Source organism: Phocoena phocoena, chromosome 2, assembly GCF_963924675.1.
Source record: "Phocoena phocoena chromosome 2, mPhoPho1.1, whole genome shotgun sequence".
Taxonomy (NCBI): Eukaryota; Metazoa; Chordata; class Mammalia; order Artiodactyla; family Phocoenidae; genus Phocoena; species Phocoena phocoena.
The window spans coordinates 48,108,585-48,127,434 of NC_089220.1; the positions used below are offsets into that span (position 1 = coordinate 48,108,585).

Sequence of the window (18,850 nt, forward strand, 5' to 3'; positions counted from 1 at the left end):
CTGCCGAAAGAGAAAGAAAAGGCGTCCTTTGAGTCAGAAAGAGAGGCCGAGGGTGATTGCCCTGGGACCAGATTGTTGAGCATGTATGGTGGTCCTTGGAAGAGCCGTGCCTGGAGCAGTGGGGAGACCCTGCCAGCTTGTAGCCTTCTGTTCCCTGGAGCTAGTGAAGCCAGGAGGGATGTGGGGAAAGGCATATATCCTCCTGGGAGGAAGTCTCAATCCTTCAATCTCTCTGGCTAATGGCTTACTTCAGCACTTCCAGTCCTGCTTAATTTTTAGTTGCTGTTCCCCTGCGTGAAGTGGTAATTTAAGCAATCTCTAAACATACATACAGTTCTTTCTGTGGAATTTATTCCCTTTCTTCTCTCTCTCTGGAAGGGGAGAAGGAGAGAGAGAGAGAAGAAATAAATCCATAGATATAAAAAGATATTAATGCATACCTAAGTACTCAAAGCTTTTCTCCCAGAAATCTAACTATCTTTAGGACTTCATACTGAACTTTATAAAATCACTAAACCAGAAAGCAGGACTAACTGTTCAAATTTAACTTAGAAATGTGTGAGGTTGCTACTGAAAAACTAGGCATAACACTGATTATAAATGTTCATGAAACTGGGATTAGTAGTACCTTAATATAGAGATCATTCAGTAAATCTACATAATCACTAAAGATCTTCAAAACATCAGTCAGTAATGCACACAAATAATGGTTAAATGAGACACTGGGAATGAGAGGATGGTGGGAAAAGGGTTGATTTTAGGAATATAAGCCTAAAATGCAGGCTTTCCCTCTCTCATCAAATTGCTTCTTGCCTCTGTCCCCATATACCTGGGCGCACTGAGCTGATTTGCTAAGAACAGCCTTGTCACTCCTGGGAGCTTCTTAACTGATCGAATAGCTTGGCCCTGACCTCCTCACTAGATGTTTGATTCTCCTCCTCCTTCCTTTTCCCTTTGGTTTCAGCAGGACAGGCTGAGTGGACCAGCAGCCTGAAGCCATACGTTATTGACAGAATAGACATGTCAGAGCAGCACAGCCCCTCTACTCCTTTCCAGATGTGGGGTTTTTCGGAATTGTCTGAACCTGGCTCTTTAATGTTTCCACTTCTGCTATACAGAAGCTTAGCTGTATGGTTGACTTTTGAAAACATAGTTTATATTGAAATGACCCAAAGCTGTGGCTCAGTTCAACCCTGAGTTTTTTTTTTTTTCTCCCTAAAAACACCCTCAGGTTTATTTATTTCTTATTAAATTTTAAAGAATCAATTTTATTTATTTTTGGCTGCATTGGGTCTTCGTTGCTGCACACGGGCTTTCTGTAGTTGTGGCGAGCGGGGGCTACTCTTCGTTACGGTGCGCGGGCTTCTCATTGTGGTGGCTTCTCGTTGCGGAGCACGGGCTCTAGGCGCGCAGGCTTCAGTAGCTGTGGCACACAAGCTCAGCATCTGTGGCTCACGGGCTCTAGAGCGCAGGCTCAGTAGTTGTGGCACACGGGCTTAGCTGCTTCATGGCATGTGGGATCTTCCCGGACCAGGGCTCAAACCCGTGTCCCTTGCATTGGCAGGCGGATTCTTAACCACTGAGCCACCAGGGAAGTCCCACCCCCAGGTTTAGACAGAGTTCAGGTGCATTTCAAGTTAGGATGAGGTAGATTTGTAAGTCACAGATGCTTGTCCCAGTTGACCGGCCAGAGAGCTCCATGTGTAATAGATACTTTGTACAGACAGAGGTACCCTCTAGGTCTGGAGGGAGGGGTGTCAGGTGACGCACATAAACTTCTCATGTTTTTGCTAAGTCCCGCAGTGGCAATACTGCTCTTTCCACCTCGTGGGACTCATCCTTCATTTCGATTTAACACAGTACTGGCTCTCAGAAACGAGAATGCACAAAGGAAAAAATCTTGTCAGTAGAATTTCATGTTTAAACGTCTGGCTGCTCAGGCCAGCCGAGATGGTGTTTTGAAAGTATTTCATTCCTTAGGTCTTTGGTTTAAAACAAAGAAGTTGAGATTATTGCAACTTAGATGTGATGACTGTTAAAATCAGAATGTTAATGTAGGTGAGCTGCTTCTTGTCCTAACCCCTTCTAGAATCATTCTCTCTCCCTTCTTTTAACTTCTGCCTGTCCTGTAGGACTCGGGTTACATTTTGGGGTCATATTAGGATCCTGAAATTAGCTACTTTTCCATGCTGGGAGTTTTATAGGGTTGTCATTCTTTGTTATTGCTGTCTTCTTGCTGATTTCTGCCATGTTCAGTTGTCCCTGTTTTATCTCTGGTTCTCTATTTTTGAGATTCTCTCTGGAACCCACAAACTTAAAATTGGCCAAGCCCATCCATTGCTTCCCTAGTGTGTTAGTGATCTACTGCTGCATAGCCAACCCCCCCCCCCTCCAAAACATAGCAGCTTAAAACAATACACATTATTATGCTCTATAGGGTCTAGTCAGGGGGTCTCTGCCAGACCTGGGGCCTCATCTGAAGGCCCAGGTGGGGAAAGAGCCTCACGTGGTTATTGGCAGGATTCAGTTCCCCAAGGACTATCGGACTGAGAGCCTCGGGTCCCTGCCGGCTGTTGCCTGGAGGTGACCTTCAGCTTCTTGCCACGCGGACCTCTCCTACAAAGTAGCTTCCTTCATCAAAGCCTTCAGCAGGGGGTCTGCCGGCAGGTTGGCAGTGATCACAAAAATGACATCCCCTCAACACTGCTTTAGTGTCTTGGTTGGAAGCAAGTTACTCAAAGGAAGGGGATTACATAAGACACTGAATATCGGGAGGAAGGGATCTTTGGGGACCATCTGAGAGGCTGCCTGCCATAGTTACCCTGTGGTTGCCGTCCAAGCTTCCAGACTGTGGGGTGGTAGAGAATGAATAGTCATTTTCCTAAATACCTGTGCTGTGCATAAATCAGGCTGGGCTAATCATGAAGGAGGCTTGCAGGATAAGTATATAAACGTGTGTGTGTGTGCATTTTTAAAGGCATGTCACAGGGTGCATGTGTCCCAGTGACCATAGCGATAGAGAAAAAAGAGAAAAATAGAGATGAAGCCTCTATTTTGTGGAAGGTGTGCACACTTGAAACACACATTTGTTTTCACTCCATCAAACTAGCATTAAAAGGGTGTGTGGGTTTTTCTCCAGCCAGTTTGTTAAAAACCAGGTTCCCCGGGGAGGCTGCACTTGGCTTTGGGTTCTCGACCTAGTCTGAGTCACTAAGAGGAATTACTTTTGTGCAACTAGAATGAAATCTTTCCAGCTCCCCTCAATGGAGATTGATCTCAGCCCTGCATTGGTGTGAGCTGGATATTTCTCAGGCATGTTTGTCCCTGTAGGTCTTGATGATCCTGCCGGGTGGAAAAGCAGAGTGTTTTGAGCTGGGACCTTTCCTCACGTGTGAGTTGAGGTACTGGGTTACAGATGGCCCATTACCCAGAGAAGGGCTGTGAGGAGAGGTACTTACACTGTCCTCTCTCGTGGTTTCTATTGGAAGCATGTAGATGCTGGGTAAGGTATAGTAAAGTTGGCGTGGCCACAGCAGAAGCAGAGAAGAAGCTGATTATACTCACAGGTCCCAGAGAGCGGGTCACTGCATGCCACACAGGATCCAAAGGGCACAGCCAGCAGCAGGGTTCTTGACCGAGTAGGTGGGAAACAAGAACTCATGGGCCGAAGCCTTTGTTGGGGTCTGGAGGCGGGTCGATTTGAGTTGGCGCCAGGAAATTTCACTGGGTGGTTCAAAAGCAAAGCAGGGGAGGTAGAGAGGGGGGAGCTCGAGTCCAGGGGGTGGGTTTGTTTTGAAGGGATTTCAGCTGCTTTTGGGTGTGGGCTCAGGAGTAAGGCAGGGAGAAGAATGTTGAAGCACCAAAGCATGAACTCAAAATAGAGAATTTTTAATACAGTTTCCAAACAGGTTTTCTTAGCAGCTTGGTGGAGGACAGAATGGAGAATTACACTGAGAATAAGCCATCTTGCGTTATCTGACTGGTAAGGGGCTCTACTCTGCCTTGAACCTCGCTGCATTGACCTCAGTGTTCTACCAGTCCTTGAAGACCCCAACAGTGAAGGTTAAGCAACGCCCCCATCCCCAGTGGCGTAACAGGAAGCTCCTCCCTTGCCAAGGGGTCAAAAGTCTCTCTGCGCTTTCTCTCGACACCTGACCGCCTGTGAAACTGGGAAGACTTCTCCTTTACACAAAAGCTCGGGTTTCCCCCACACATTCCTCAGGATTGGTGCTCCTAAGGAGGGGTGTAACCTGCTCCGTACCCAGGCCCCGGAGTAGCTGGCGAGGCTCCAGTTTCCTGTCAACGGTGCAAGGTTCTCCAAAGAGGTGTTGGGCACTGTGCTTCAGGGAGTCTTCAACTTCTCCAGCTTTGGGGGACAGCTGTTATTCACTTGTGATGCTTTCAGTCTCTTCAGAGACCTTCTCCCTGTTGGTGGTTCATCCGTTATTGTCTCCCCATGACTTTGGTATCTGTGGGAGGATGGCTGCTCTTTCGGGTCTGGTCAGAATCCCTAGGCCATAGTCTTTAAGAACATAACTCGGTACCTCTGGGGGAGTCCTCTTTCTCTTAGTTCAAAAATAATCACAAGCAACTGATCCGTGGTTTCTGGAAATAGGCCCCGTATCTCAGGAATTCCTGCTTCCTGCCATTGCCTGGGGTTCCTGTTACCAAGAGAAGTACTTCTAGCATATGCAGTATGAATAGCTTTAAATTCCTGCATTTGGCTCCACGTTACTTTTTACAGCTTTGGTTTTATAGCATCTTCCAGTCCCAAGGATCTGGATGGGCACCAGCTTCATCCAACTGGGCATTTGAGTTGTCCTTCTGAAGAGACAGAGGGCCAACCTCAACGATAATTAAATAGGACACTATAGAATCCATGATGATTGGATTGGAGATAAGCTTTTTGTTGTTGTAATTATTTTTATTTGGTTTATTTTCGGTTAACTGAGGAGCTAACCAGCAAACCTTGTTTGATTCTAACCTTGCAAATGAATTTATAACCACTTTCCAGCCTTTGTCAGTGAAAGGAAGGTGACTAGACAGGCCCACTGCTCATCTAGGCAGAGCCTCTCTGGGTGGCATTAAGCTTGGTTGTGTCGGGCATTCAGGGGTTTTGGACTTCAGAGTAAACTAATTTACGTGCAGTAAACTCCCTGAGCCTGAGAATAAGCAGTATAAGTAATTACATTGCTAATTACGATGTCAGAGATTCCTCTCCCCTGAACAGAACGCCTGTGTTGTATATCCAGCACATCCACTTACTGGTACCTGGGAAAGGCCCTTAGTCATGAGAAGGTGGCTCAGTGAAAGCATGGTCACAGCAAGGGTGGCACGGATCGCCCTAGGAGAGATTTCACGTGGGTCCCGGAGGCTGGGCGAGGAGCCACGTCTGACTGACATCACATTCAGGGCTGTAAGTCTCTGGCTTCCAGGGTACGATGTGTCTTTGCACGAGCTGTACAGAACTGATGCAGTTCTCTGCTTCTGGGACTCCTCTTCTCTAGGTTTTACACCGATCACCCCGTCCCACATTTTTCCCTGTTCACACATTTTAAAAACATAGATGTGACTACTCTGTTTTATTTTCAGTTGAGCGTTGATCAGATCTGCACCCTTTATCCTTCTTTTACTCAGGAAGACTTCCTGTCTCTGAAGATGGCTTATCTCTACCACTGGCCATTGGTTTCAACAGTTATATTTTCAGACTTTTATTTATTTATTTTTTGGCAGCAGGGTGGAGCGGGGGTGGTGTCTTGCTATTGTCAGCCTGTGCTGATTTCAGTAAATAAAAGGAATGTAAGTCAGCCTTTGTTTGAAGTTTCAGGATGTTGCAGTTTTGAGAAATGTGAGAATTAATCCTCACGGTACCATATGGAGAATGTTGGGACCTGAATTGTTTGTACTGATAAGCCAGACAAATTTAGATTTTCTTTTCTGTGTGTTGTTTCAAAATCTCTGATAATATTTTTCCTATACTTTTCTATTTCTTCTAAAGGTGGAAAGTAAAGAAAATTTCTGATTAATTGGGCCTTCTAGGTAGTAGGACTCTCTGACTATGTAAGACTGAATGGGCTTCTTACTTAGTTGAAGAAGTATTTGGAGCCTCAATGGGCTCTTTGCATCTGTAAATCAGTGCTAAAGGGAGATGGTGCCAATAAGGAAAGGAAAAACAAAAAAACTGTTGTTACGTATATTTATTATATGGAATACAATGGAAGGGAATGGATGGTTTATGGACCTAGTTCAAAGGTAAAAACTTCCTGGAATTCACTGTAGATGAAAAGTGCCAGGATATATTTCTCTGGGAAGTATATGTTTGATTTCTACACTGAACGTGTCCCTCGACTTTGGACAGTTAGGCTTGTCTTTAAGGTGCCGACGTGTTTCTGCTCACGCCCAAGGTCTTCTGAAGTGGAGCCCTCGTGGTTGATCCGCGTGCACTAAAGCCATGTGGTGGCATAGATTGTGTGCAGTGAAGTCGTGCTCCTTCCTTCCTTCCTTCCCTCCCTCCCTCCCTCCCTCCCTTCCTCCCTCCCCCCCTCCCCCTCTCTCTCTCCCTCCCTGACCACTGCAGATGTTGACGAATGCTCGGAAAAGAGATGTCACCCCTCGGCCACCTGCTTCAACACTCCTGGCTCCTTCTCCTGCCGTTGCCAACCCGGATATCATGGGGATGGATTTCAGTGCACACCTGGTAAGGTCTGGGGGGGCCAGATCAGGCACAGAAAACTCCCAGATCCTTCAATGCTGTTTTTCTACAGCACCTCAGCCCACTCTTGACTTATCCGGGTCTGAGGCCTGAGTTGGTGGATCTTCCAGGCTCTGGATGTTTTCCTGCATTATTTCTGGCTGCCTAGTTTACTGATAGTTCACTGGTTATTAGCATTCTGGGAGGCCCGACGTATGACCCATCCATGGTCCTACCTAGTAGCAGTTCTGGTTAACTCTCTTGGTGATCTGCTTTGCTTTGATAAGTGCACAATTTAGACGAAGCCTTGAGATCGAGCTGACCGGCCAGGAGGCACATGCAGTAGTGAGCGGGGAGTTAGCCCCCATGGCGACTGTTCTAGTAGAACTTGGCCAAAACGGTGCAGTCTAGCAACTGCCCTTGACCTGGAGTTTCTCAGACTTCAGCTCTGGACCTCAGCGGATGAACACAATTTTAATTGTTTTCTCTGGAGTCTCTTGGGAGGTTTGGACAGAAGTCATGGGTTGCTCTTCATTTTACCCAAATAGCAATAGGACCCTGAGGGCTGAGGGGAGAGGCCTGTTTCACTGTATCATCAGCCAGGACTTACAGGGTAAACTGCGGGAATTAGGGAGAAATTAGGTCGATAGTGGCAGAGCTAAAATAAGAACCCAGGACTCCAAAATTCCGGCGCCTTGCTATTTTTCCCATGTTATCCTGTCTTCCAGTTATAGAAAAAAAGAAACCCTCGGGAGACTTTGAGGCTGGCTGGTAAAAGTGGATGGGTTGCAATGCCTTTTACTCCTCCTTTGTATCTCCTCTGCTCTGGTCCCGGAAGACCCCACCTCTGGACTGAGACCCTGTGAGCGCCAGCAGCGCGATGCCCAGGCCCAGCGCACTCATCCTGTTGCCCAGCTCCACATCCCGCAGTGTGATGAGCAGGGCCACTTCCTGCCACTGCAGTGTCACGGCAGCACTGGCTTCTGCTGGTGCGTGGACCCCGATGGTCAGGAAGTCCCTGGAACCCGGACCCCACCCGGCTCCGTCCCGCCTCGCTGCGGACCACGAGGTAAGCCAGTCCGGAAAGATACCTGGTCCCAGCACAGGCCTGGGGCAGGGCAGCAGAACGCTGCTTACTGTGGGATAGATTATAGCCCTGCCCAGACCATGCAGACTCAGGGCTGATCATCATCCTTGCACAGCCTCCTTCCTCCTAGGAACACTTGAATGGTGGGCACACACCTACGTGCACGTTCATCTTACAGGGACACACAGACCCATGCGTGACATGCATGTTGGACTCCAGCCTCGTAGACAAGTACAAGACTAGAAGTTGAAACTGAGTGTGGAGGTCAGGCTGAGGTCACTGCCCAAATCTGTTACTGCAGCTTAGGGAGATCTTAGAGCTTGATGACCTCGCCAGACCAGCCTCTTGTCCAAAAGGGAAACAAACTGCCTTCCCGTGTAACTTTGTATCACTTAACTCTGACTTCTGGAGTGCAGGAAATAGTCTGAAGGCTGTTTTAGTATCAGTGGGAAAAATAAGTATGACACGTGTAGGTGGATGCGGCTAGTTTGCTCTAAGCAAGTAACCCCAGCCCTCTCTAGCCAGGCTCGCATGTCGATGGGGAATCGCTCTTGCTCCTGTCACCTTTAGAAGAGATGCAGGAACCCGTTTTGTTAGCCTGCGTGATCTGAGATGCAGCGCATGAACCTGTCTGTTACCGTCTGAGCACCCCCCACCTGTGTGAGGTGTGGTTCCCAAGCGCTCACAGTTCATGCCAACTGCAGGTTGCCAAGGCAGGTTTCTACGCCTCACTGAGTTGTTCAAAGACGGGAAGAACTCTTTCTTTTAATACAGAAGAACTTTATTATGAAGAACATAGAATTGGTTTGATATCATTTTAGCCAAAATAATTCCTATACATACTCATGAGCTTGCTATTCAAAGGTCCTTTTTTTTTGTGGTACGCCGGCCTCTCACCGTTGCGGCCTCTCCCGTTGCAGAGCACAGGCTTCAGACGCGCAGGCTCAGCGGCCATGGCTCACGGGCCCAGCCGCTCCGCGGCATATGGGATCTTCCCAGTCCGGGGCACGAACCCGTGTCCCCTGCATAGGCAGGCGGACTCTCAACCACTGCGCCACCAGGGAAGCCCCCAAAGATCCATTTTTACTATTGAAAAGGGTTCCATAAGTACTAGTCTTGGCTTTTAACGTATGAGAGTAAGAACTGGAGAATTACTACAAGTTTTGATCCTTTCAATAATATGAATTGTGATGGCCAGGACATTAGTGGTTCTAAGATTCATATAAGTAGAAAGTGTTAATGCTTGATCTAGATGTATATATACCCTTGCTTCCACAGTGACACTCCTAGTTCCTCTCTGTCCCTATTTTTAGGAAAATATTTTGCAGGTCCCAAAAAAGGAATACAGAGAAATTCTGTTTCACTCATGCCTAGTCTTTTAAAGGTCTTGGTTCTAACTCCAGCTGGGGTTTGAAGAAATCAGATGGTTGGGAGGCACCTTAAGGGAATGGTTCAGAATTCTATGAAATTTATTAAGACAGGCATGTGTTAAGAACAGTGATCCAGAAGGGAGCCAAGAGAATGAAAAGTTAATTACTAAAAGAAGAACATGTTCCTTTGTGCAGACTCTTTCCCACAGCCAAGCTTCTCTCTCGGTGCTGGTTTGTCTTCGGCTGCCATTTCTGACCAGTCTCATCTGCATAATGGGGTCAGCTTTGAAGGGAGAGAGAACATTCTGTGCCCAAAATTTAAAAATATTTAAAACCCTGCCAACCAGAAATAGAAATAAATCCATGGTTGGATCAAGAAGTAGCTTGAAATAATAAGGAATGATTGGGATGCTCACGTGTAGGTGACGTGAGGTGCCCCTTTCCCAGAAGCTGACTGTGCTATGTGTCGCATTCCAAACAAAGAGATGGGCCTCGTTGGGTGGTCCCCTGAGAATCGATCCTCTGAGTTTGTTATGTGGATCTGGGGCAGTGCTGGGAACTTCTCCAGGGAATCCCACCTTGTGATGGATGATGAGTGTCTGAGGCAGTGGCATTTCCTTCTCTGGTTCCTTTGAGACACATCTGGGTGAGGAAGTCAGTCTCTCCTTCTCCAAGATGTTTTAAAAAGAGCTTTGCTTCTTGTGGGTCATAAGCTATAGAGACAGCCTGAAGGGCATCCGTTTCCCACAAACGTCGTGAGTCCTGGAGTTGTGCTCATTGGGTTTGAGCTCTGAAGATTTTATTCACCATCCTTTCCTAGGGGAAGTGTAGCTGCTGGAGCCCAAATGTAATGTTTCCAACTGTTCTTTGAAGCCATTGGAGGTTTTGACCAAAGGAGTGACATGAAATGAGTTTTTTTAAAGGGACTCTTTCTGGCTGCCAGTTGAGTTTACTGTGGGGTGGTGGAGAGGGTGGGCAGGAAAGATGATGGAAGCAGGGAAACCAGTAAGAAGGCTATCATAGTAATCCTGGCATAAGATGACAGGAGTGGGTGTGGTGAGATGTGAAGATATACAGCTGACGTTTTTTGACATATCAGACGTGGAGAGTGAGAGAAGGGAGTCGGGGATGACTGGGCCTGAGCAATGGAAAGAATGGAGGTGCTGTCTAGTGACATGGAAAAGTCTAGGGGAGAGCAGCTTTGATGGCGGAAAGCCCAGATTTTGTTCTCCTCCGAGATCTCTGTTACACATCCACGTGGTGGTATAAGTAGGTACTTGGCTGTATGATTCTACAGACCATAGGCATGAATTGCAGGAATTAATGAAGAAGTACCTTCTACCTAAGTTCCTTTAGGTAATCCTATCTTAGGAGGCTGTACAAGTTAAACTGCCTGAAGCAGTCCTCTCAGAGAACCGCCATGTTTGGGACAGAGCCTTGGCAGCCCTGTGGAAGCAGTCTGGGAAAAAATTGCAGGCAGAGAAACTGCTCTGCAAGGGCAGCTAACAGGAGTTTAGGCATGGTGGTGAGGAAGGGGGATACGGGCATGGGGGGGCAGGGGGAAGGATGGGGAAGGAAGCTGGAGAAAGGAGGGGACAGAGCAACATGGTGGGAAGCTGGAGCCTCCAGAAGAAGGTTCAGCTTTGAGATAAGCCCAGAGCAGGGCAGCCAAAGGACTTCACAGAGCTGCAGTGTCTCACAGTCAGTATCAAGTTGTTTGCCACCAACTCTCCTATGCTCACACATACTAATTACAGTAGGTTTTATTTTTACTCAGTATAGTTTTCCAATGGACAGATACTCAAGGCCATGTAAGTAGGGCATTCAGTAATACTAAGACACGCCGCTGGCCAATGTCAAGACAGCCCTCTCAGACGCAGGTCCTGGAGTTTGAAACGAGAAAGAATAAATATTGGCTTTAAGCATCAGGTAGGCCCTGAGTCCCCAAGGACTGTCAGACGCCCCTTCCCAGGCTGAGCGAGCCTTGCACCCCAGATGTTACCTCCTCTTGTTCTTTCCTGATGTGGCTGGGCCTTGATGACAATCCTTCTGGCCTAGGGAGACAGGAGCATCAGGACGACCCCTTTTCCTGATTCCTGTGGAGAACTTCTTAGAGCACTTTGCTACTCGGGGCCAGCATCCAGGGGCTTGGCTGAGGTGTCGTTAATGGACACGAGGAGGAAGAAGGCCAGGAGGCCAGGAGTGGGGATCTTAAGCCACGTGCTACATTCCGTCCTTGGTTCACAATCAAAGGCTTTTTGTCCCCACCTGCTCAGAACCCACCCAGAGGCCCCGGACCGTCTGTGAGCGCTGGAGGGAAAGCCTGCTGGAGCACTACGGTGGCACACCAAGGGACGACCAGTACGTGCCCCAGTGCGATGACCTGGGCTACTTCATGCCCCTGCAGTGCCACGGGAAGAGTGACTTCTGCTGGTGTGTGGACCAGGACGGCAGAGAGGTGCCGGGCACCCGCTCCCAGCCAGGCATCACCCCTGCATGTAAGCACCCAGGGGCAGCATCTGAGGTGTCCCTGAAGGAAAGCTGCCAGCTGCAGGTGAAGGTGGGGGAATGAGGGGTGAACAGGTCCAACAGAAGAAGTCGCTGATAAGCCGTGTTGATTTAAAACCTGGTCTGCCCCAGATCCCGATTCAGATTTAACATTTGGTTTTGTCATTAACAGTTTCTGTAATTAGAACATCTGGAACTAAATTCGATATGCAGTTCCTCCTCCCTTCCCCTAGTCTGAGCCCAGGGTGAAAGGGGACACGTGTCACCCTGGGGCCCCAGAGAGAAGCTGACACAACACTGGCGCCGGAGTTTTTCCCTTAAAAAAAAAAAAAAAAGAGAAAACTTTCTCCTTTGTTCTGAGGGGAATGTTTTGTTGTCTTCCTCCCCAGTAATTGGCAGTGATTTACATAATTGATCTTTGGGGAAAACCCCTAGAAATTAGAATTTCTTTTAAGGAACATCTGGAGCACATCTGTCAGGGTGAAAACTTTTGATGTTTCTGGAGGCTCTGGTATGTGGGAAAGTGACTTTTCTTCCCCTCCCCCCACCCACCCCGTTTCCTTCCCTCTCTGCTACTCATACCCTCCTCTTCCCCACGGCAGGTATACCCACGCTTGCTCCGCCCACAGCCCGGCCCACGCCCCGGCCCGACGTGACCCCTCCACCTGTGGGCACCTTCTTGCTCTATGCCCAGGGCCAGCAGATCGGCCACTTGCCCCTCAATGGTACCAGGCTTCAGAAGGACACAGCCAAGACCCTGCTGTCGCTGCATGTAAAGTGGATTTCTCCCCCGGGGGGGGCGGGTCTGCATCGGGTTTCCAGATCTGGGCAAGGCCTGAGGTGGAGGGGGATCCTGGAGGGTTTCTGGGCTGCAGTCTTCGGGAGCCTGACACACAGAAGAGGAGGGGGCTCTCTGTGGCTGGGAGTCACGTCTGACTGACCAAGGCCGCTTTCTCCAGTTGGCTCATGGGGTCTCGGATATGTGGTAAGGGAATTTCAGAGTTGTCAGCGTATTGAGGCGGCATGTGGGGATCCAAGGGAAAGTGACAGAAGGTAAACCCAAGTCCCCAGCATTCTCTTTAAGCCACAGACATCTCTGCAGAGATCCTGGAAGCCGACTAATGATGGCCTCATCGTTGCAGCCCTCTGCCCTCCCATTTGGTTCTGTTGACCAGCCTCTTATCTTTTCTGACTCCGTCATAGATGAAACTTTGGGGAGCGTGGGTGATTGTGGAAAGGAACGGACAGGGCTTTCCCCAGGGGATGCTGGCTGCTTCCTGAGCCAGCAGCCTCCCTATGGTCAAGGCACTCCATTTTGGAGAAGGGATTTCTTCTCTAAAATGTTGCAAAGAGAAGGGAGTTCACCAGAAGGGCACTGACACTTACAATGGAAAATCGCCTAATTCCATTTCTAAACTTCACGCTCCACGTACTTGCTCATCTATGAGAAAGAATAATACAGCGTCCATGTTTACATTTACTTCTGTTAATGAATAACCTCTTATCTGGTCCAAAAAAGTTTAGAAGTAGCCGGTGTTCAGAGAACAATGTGGGGTTTTTTGTTTTCAAGCTGTGAGTTGTGTATGAGTTTCCAAATACTCGCTGCTGTTTTGTAAAGTTTCTCTAAAAGAGAAAATTGTCATCACCTCAAGCTAACCGTCTATTCTAGCCAAGTCAGGTGGGTGGCTTCACTGCATTTCTGAACTTGCCTCTGATGAGGGCAGGGTTGTTGATGGTAATGGTGGTGGAACTGAAAGAGAAATGGAATATGGGTTCTAAGCACATCTTGTGGAAACTTACTTAAACTGGGACTTTTTCCTCCAAGAAACCTTGAAATCATTTACATGAGTTAATGGATCCCATGATTCCCTGGGTTAATGGAGGCCCATGCACCCGTGCCCTCGACAGATGACTTTAAATTTTAAAATTGTACTTGACCTTCAGATCCTCCCATATAAACTGCCCACTCTTCCACAGGAGCCTAATCCTGCCTTGTAGTCTCTTGTACTGACTCCTCTCCCAGAGGCTTAAGTTCAGGACAGCCCCAGGAGGCTGTTAGGCAAGCAGGGAGCTTGCATGACCTCAGGGATAGCTGGGTGGCCCCTGCATGTTGGCTCTGCACGTCTGCCAGGCTTCTCAGAGCAGGACTCTGGGTTGGAAATTGAATGAAGCAACTTCTGTGCAGAGTTTTGGAAAGGAATATCACAGACTCGGCATTTAAAAAAAGACTGCATCATTTATTTAGTAATAAGGAAGGAGGGGAGAGCTCCCTAGCCAGAGGTCAGGTGACCACCATTCTCCAGTTCCTTAACCCATCAAGTTGTATACTTTCTTTTACACAAGGGTACAACTAAATGATTGCCTTGGAGTAAAAGGCAGAGATGGGGGTAAGGGTGACTGCACCTCAGATAGCAGAAAGATCTCACAGGGGAGGGGAGGGTCGATTTTGTTATATATTGGCAAATTTTAGAAAGGCTTTTTGAAAAAGTGCTGATAACGTTTGAAAGAGTCAGTTTTTGTCCAGTGAAATATTAAAAGACTTACTTCGCTGAGACTAGCATTTGTCCTGTAATCACTGAAGGGGCTAATCTTTTCATGAAATCACTTGTTTTTACCACCAATAGTAATAGTGCTTATTGAGAGCTTACAGTATATTAATTACTGATTAGGATACTTTATAAGCACTTATGGTATTAACGTTTATAGCAGCCATGTGAAGTAGGTATTGTTATCTTCATTTGGCAAATGAGGAGACAAAGGCATACAGAAGTTCAGTACCAAAGTCACACAGCTAGCAAGTGGCCAAGCCTGGCTCTGCCCTGGGAAGTTGGCCTCCATCACCAACACATCTAACCACTGTGCTTGGCTGCCATAAAACCATGTGATGCAGGGTTGTTCGCTGCAGCCATGCATGAGTGAGGCAGCCGAGCATGAAGTCGGGTGAAATGCAAGGAATCCTAATTCTTCCAATTCGGTGTCTTGGTCACAAAGGGCTCCATAGTCGTGGGAATTGATTACGACTGCCGGGAGAGGATGGTGTACTGGACAGACGTTGCTGGACGGACAATTAGCCGCGCCCGTCTGGAATCGGGAGCAGAGCCCGAGACCATCATTAACTCAGGTCAGCAGCTTCACCCAGAAGACAATTCCCATTCCATTTCATTCTACCAAGTCCAAGTTATTTGCCTCTTTTATGCCAAAGTCTCCCCTCTACCTTCCTGATAGGACTCTGAATAGAAAGGGCTTGCAGTAAGAATTCAAGGTGTGGCTACAGTTGATGCTGCCTGGCCCCAGCCCTGGGGATGCCTGGTGCCATCAGGCTGGGAGGTCTTGTTAGGCTAGAGGGTACTAGAGGTGGCAGAAAAACTAACGCAGGATCTGTTCCTCTACTGACTCTGTGTGTTTTGACTTAGAAACTCTCAAGAATTTTTTCCCCCAACTATTCAAACATAGTAAGCAGAGCTCTCTGCTTCAGGTTCACCTTTCATAGCTGCAGTTGCTCCAGTCCTGCCTTTGTTTTATTCCAGGTCTGATAAGCCCCGAAGGACTTGCCATCGACCACTTTCGTAGAACGATGTACTGGACAGACAGCGGCCTGGATAAGATAGAGAGGGCCAGGCTGGACGGCTCTGAGCGCAGGGCCCTCTTCCACACGGACCTGGTGAACCCCCGCGCCATCGCTGTGGATCCAATCCGAGGGTCAGCTGGGCTTCCCTAATTCTCCTCTGTTACCTGTAGATCCTCATTTGAAGCCCTTGGGCTCTAAGTACAGTTGCAGGGGAGGGTCAGAACATGGGCATAAAAGTTCAAAATATATTAAGTTAATAGTATTCACTGAGGATCTACTAGGTGTCAGGTACTGTGTAGGCAAAGATAAGGTCTGTCCTTTCATGGAGTTTATGTTCTACTAGGAGGAAATAAGACAGTAAACTAATGAATAACAGGAAATTATTAAGCCTGTGATGTGATACACAGAGAATTCAGAGTATGTGAGTGAGACTGGGGGGCACTTTGGATCAGACAATCAGGCCAAGCCTGAGACAGCACTTCAACCGGAATGAAGTCGGTCTCCTCCAGCAACACATTAGGAAATCCCAGTGTTAAACCTGCAGTGAGGTTACCTGCATTAGCTGGTTGAGTAAGCAAAACTCAGACCAGGCATGTTATTTCTCTGGCCTCATTTTCACAGTGGCAACAGTCAAAAGAACAATGTTTCCTGTCTATGATAATTGCTAAGGTCATCAACTGGGACATATAACTTGGTCCGTGTTTCAGTAGGACTTGTTAGAATCGGGGAGGATTTCTATACCTTGAGAAACTCTTGTCATATTTAATGGGGCTTCTACCAAATGAAATTCCAGAGAAACCTTCAATTCAGTAAAGATAACCTTCAGCTTTCATTTTCAGCCAAGTGTTTTTGACTCAAATGCTTAGTGAAAAGCCTCAAAGATGGTTCTGAAATTTGGGTTCTATACATTGAGGAAGATTATCTTTCTCCATTTAATTTATCCACAGCAACCTGTACTGGACAGATTGGAATCGAGAAGCTCCTAAAATTGAATCGTCATCTTTAGATGGAGAAAATAGAAGAATTCTAGTGAATAAAGACATTGGATTACCCAATGGTTTAACCTTTGACCCCTTCTCCAAATTGCTCTGCTGGGCAGATGCAGGTACTGCTACTCATGGAATGCAAATACAGAACACTGCCATGTTCAGTAAGCGTGAGCACTCTAACAGATTTTACAGTAAAACCAAATCCCACCGTTTAGGACTTCTGGCTTACATTTATAAGAGTACAGCAAATGATCTACTCCTTTTAGATGACTCCTGTGATGAACTTCCTGAGGTCCTGGATGTATGTGTTTGAATCAGGTGGTAAGCTTGAGGGCTAGTACTACGTCCAACCTACTTTTGTACTGCTTGCCCTTCCTCCATGTGAGCACTTGGCACACTTTTTAGGTTAAAAATAAATATTACCCATTGTTGGAATCGATAGGCTTAAATGAACAGGAGTTATTTTCCTTTTTTGCCAGTATTACAACATTTATAAATATCTGTTACTTTAACAGTCAGTATGCTATTGTGCTGAGGACAAAGCGATGTGGCAGGATGGCTGCCTTCAGTAATAAATCTGGGTTGCCTATTCCCAGGTTCTCTTTCTGTTGTGTGATTTCATTATTAGCACAACTGAAAAGATGCTGTTTCATTATACTGCATTTATATTTTTAATAAGTATTTGAAATTTAAATCAGGGTTCCATGAGAAATGTGAAACTTGGAGATTCTTGCCTCGTTTAGCTATTAAAAAATTTACATTGAAAAATGGAACTTTTAATTCCTAACTAGAAAATAATACAGTCTTTAAAAAAAAAATTAAGGATTTTAGTTAAAAGGCAGCCTTGGCTATTATTATACATTGCTTACAAAGGGCAAGTGTTAATATTTGTCCAAATGTTATGTTTGTAACAATTTAAGAGCTAATACAAACTTTTTTTTAACACTGATATAATTTCATCTCTAATGTCCTACTTTGGGAGAAACTTAGCCAGATTTCTGTAAATGCAATCCTTTCTTCCAAAAAAGGATTAAGAGTTTAAATTCCACTAAAAACTATAACACTCTTAAACAAACTGAAGACTGGTAATAGAATAGGAAAATTTTACAGTTTTTAATTTGTATTATTGCAATGGGGATAGAATATTCTAGTTCTACCTCTGTTTCCTTTGAGAATGAATTTACCTGCCACTATTTTTGGTAAAGGATTTTTTTTTTTTTCCCATCGCATGAGAGGATCTCTTTTCCCTCTTTGATGTTTTAAAAGGAACTAAAAAACTAGAGTGTACACTACCTGATGGAACTGGACGGCGTGTTATTCAAAACAACCTCAACTACCCCTTCAGCATTGTGAGCTATGCAGATCACTTCTACCACACCGACTGGAGAAGGTGAGCCTGACACACTCTGGACAAGCCTGAAAAGGCAAACTGTTTTGGAGGACACACCGCTTGTACCAAATGTTAGTAAGCAACTTTAGTTATTAAGCCCTCCTGCTGAAGTTTTCATTTCATTCTCTCTTCATTAGCAGAGAGATTAACATCATTCAAGTGTTACTGCTTTTAAAAGCATACTTTTACATCACCCAGAAATTTAATGGTATTGCTCACATGCAGCTTAAAAAGGGCAGAGCTATTTGGTAATAAACTATCCAAGAAGGAAGCACATTACTCTGAATCTGATCTTCAGAGAATAAAAGACTACCTTTAAGTGGTACCCTGAGGTGTCTTACTTAGTTATGTGATTTAAATTGACTTTTAAAAATGTGTTCTAGAAGTCTGGCAGAGATTTCTCTTCCTGATAAACTGGCTTTTTTCTATCCAACCTTAAATCCTATGAATTCACTCTTCCTTTCTGTTACCAGGGATGGTGTTATATCAGTAAACAGAGACAGTGGCCAGTTTACCGATGAGTATCTCCCAGAGCAGCGATCTCATCTCTACGGGATAACTGCAGTCTACCCCTACTGCCCAACAGGTAAACGGACATGCTCAGGTGGCTCCTTTGGATCAGCCAGGTAGAGAAAGAGAGATCTGGTAACTGACCACACTTGGCCTGCTGCTGCCACTGGTGAGAGCCACTATGACCTAGAAAAGCTAATGGCCAACACACAGGGGTGACCATTCTACTACCTTAAGTCTACCTAACTTAACTATACACACAAAAAAAGGTCTATTAGGATATCTCCTCTTTAAAAAACTTGCTGTGGCAAACTGGACATAAAATACTCACATGCTGTCCCCTCCCTCCACAGGAAGAAAGTAAATATGGTATTATAAAGGACTTGGGAGTTTACAATCGGAATCAGGACCCTGAAGAACATTTACTGCGAACAAAAGTGAAGAAAGTGAAAAAGCAATTGGCCATTAGAAGTTCTGGACATATGAACATTTTCAGTGCAAAAAGACTAAGTATATTTTGTGAAAAGTTTATACCTCAATCTTTACTACTGTATTTTTAAAAACAAAAGTTATTTCAAGTTTAAAAAGGTAACAATTTTAATTGTTGCTTATTAAAGCAACTTTTAATAAACATTTGTCATATTTAAAAGGCCAAATTAATTGAACTAAGAACCAATTAGAGCACGTTAAGACCCTAAATCTGACTATTGCTACAGATTCTTCCTGGCCAAGAAATT

General features: G+C 46.1%; 1 protein-coding gene across 1 annotated transcript in view; it reads left to right on the forward strand.

Annotated features, from left to right (window-relative positions):
• Positions 1-18,233, forward strand: part of NID2 (nidogen 2) — a 77,979-nt gene extending 59,746 nt beyond the window's left edge. The window contains exons 13-21 of the mRNA XM_065871673.1: positions 6,578-6,697; positions 7,530-7,760; positions 11,425-11,646; positions 12,259-12,428; positions 14,648-14,777; positions 15,184-15,355; positions 16,172-16,329; positions 17,480-17,603; positions 18,077-18,233. Coding sequence (XP_065727745.1) covers positions 6,578-6,697; positions 7,530-7,760; positions 11,425-11,646; positions 12,259-12,428; positions 14,648-14,777; positions 15,184-15,355; positions 16,172-16,329; positions 17,480-17,603; positions 18,077-18,233 — 1,484 coding nt within the window. The remainder of the gene's footprint in view (positions 1-6,577; positions 6,698-7,529; positions 7,761-11,424; positions 11,647-12,258; positions 12,429-14,647; positions 14,778-15,183; positions 15,356-16,171; positions 16,330-17,479; positions 17,604-18,076) is intronic.
• The last annotated feature ends 617 nt before the right edge of the window (positions 18,234-18,850 follow it).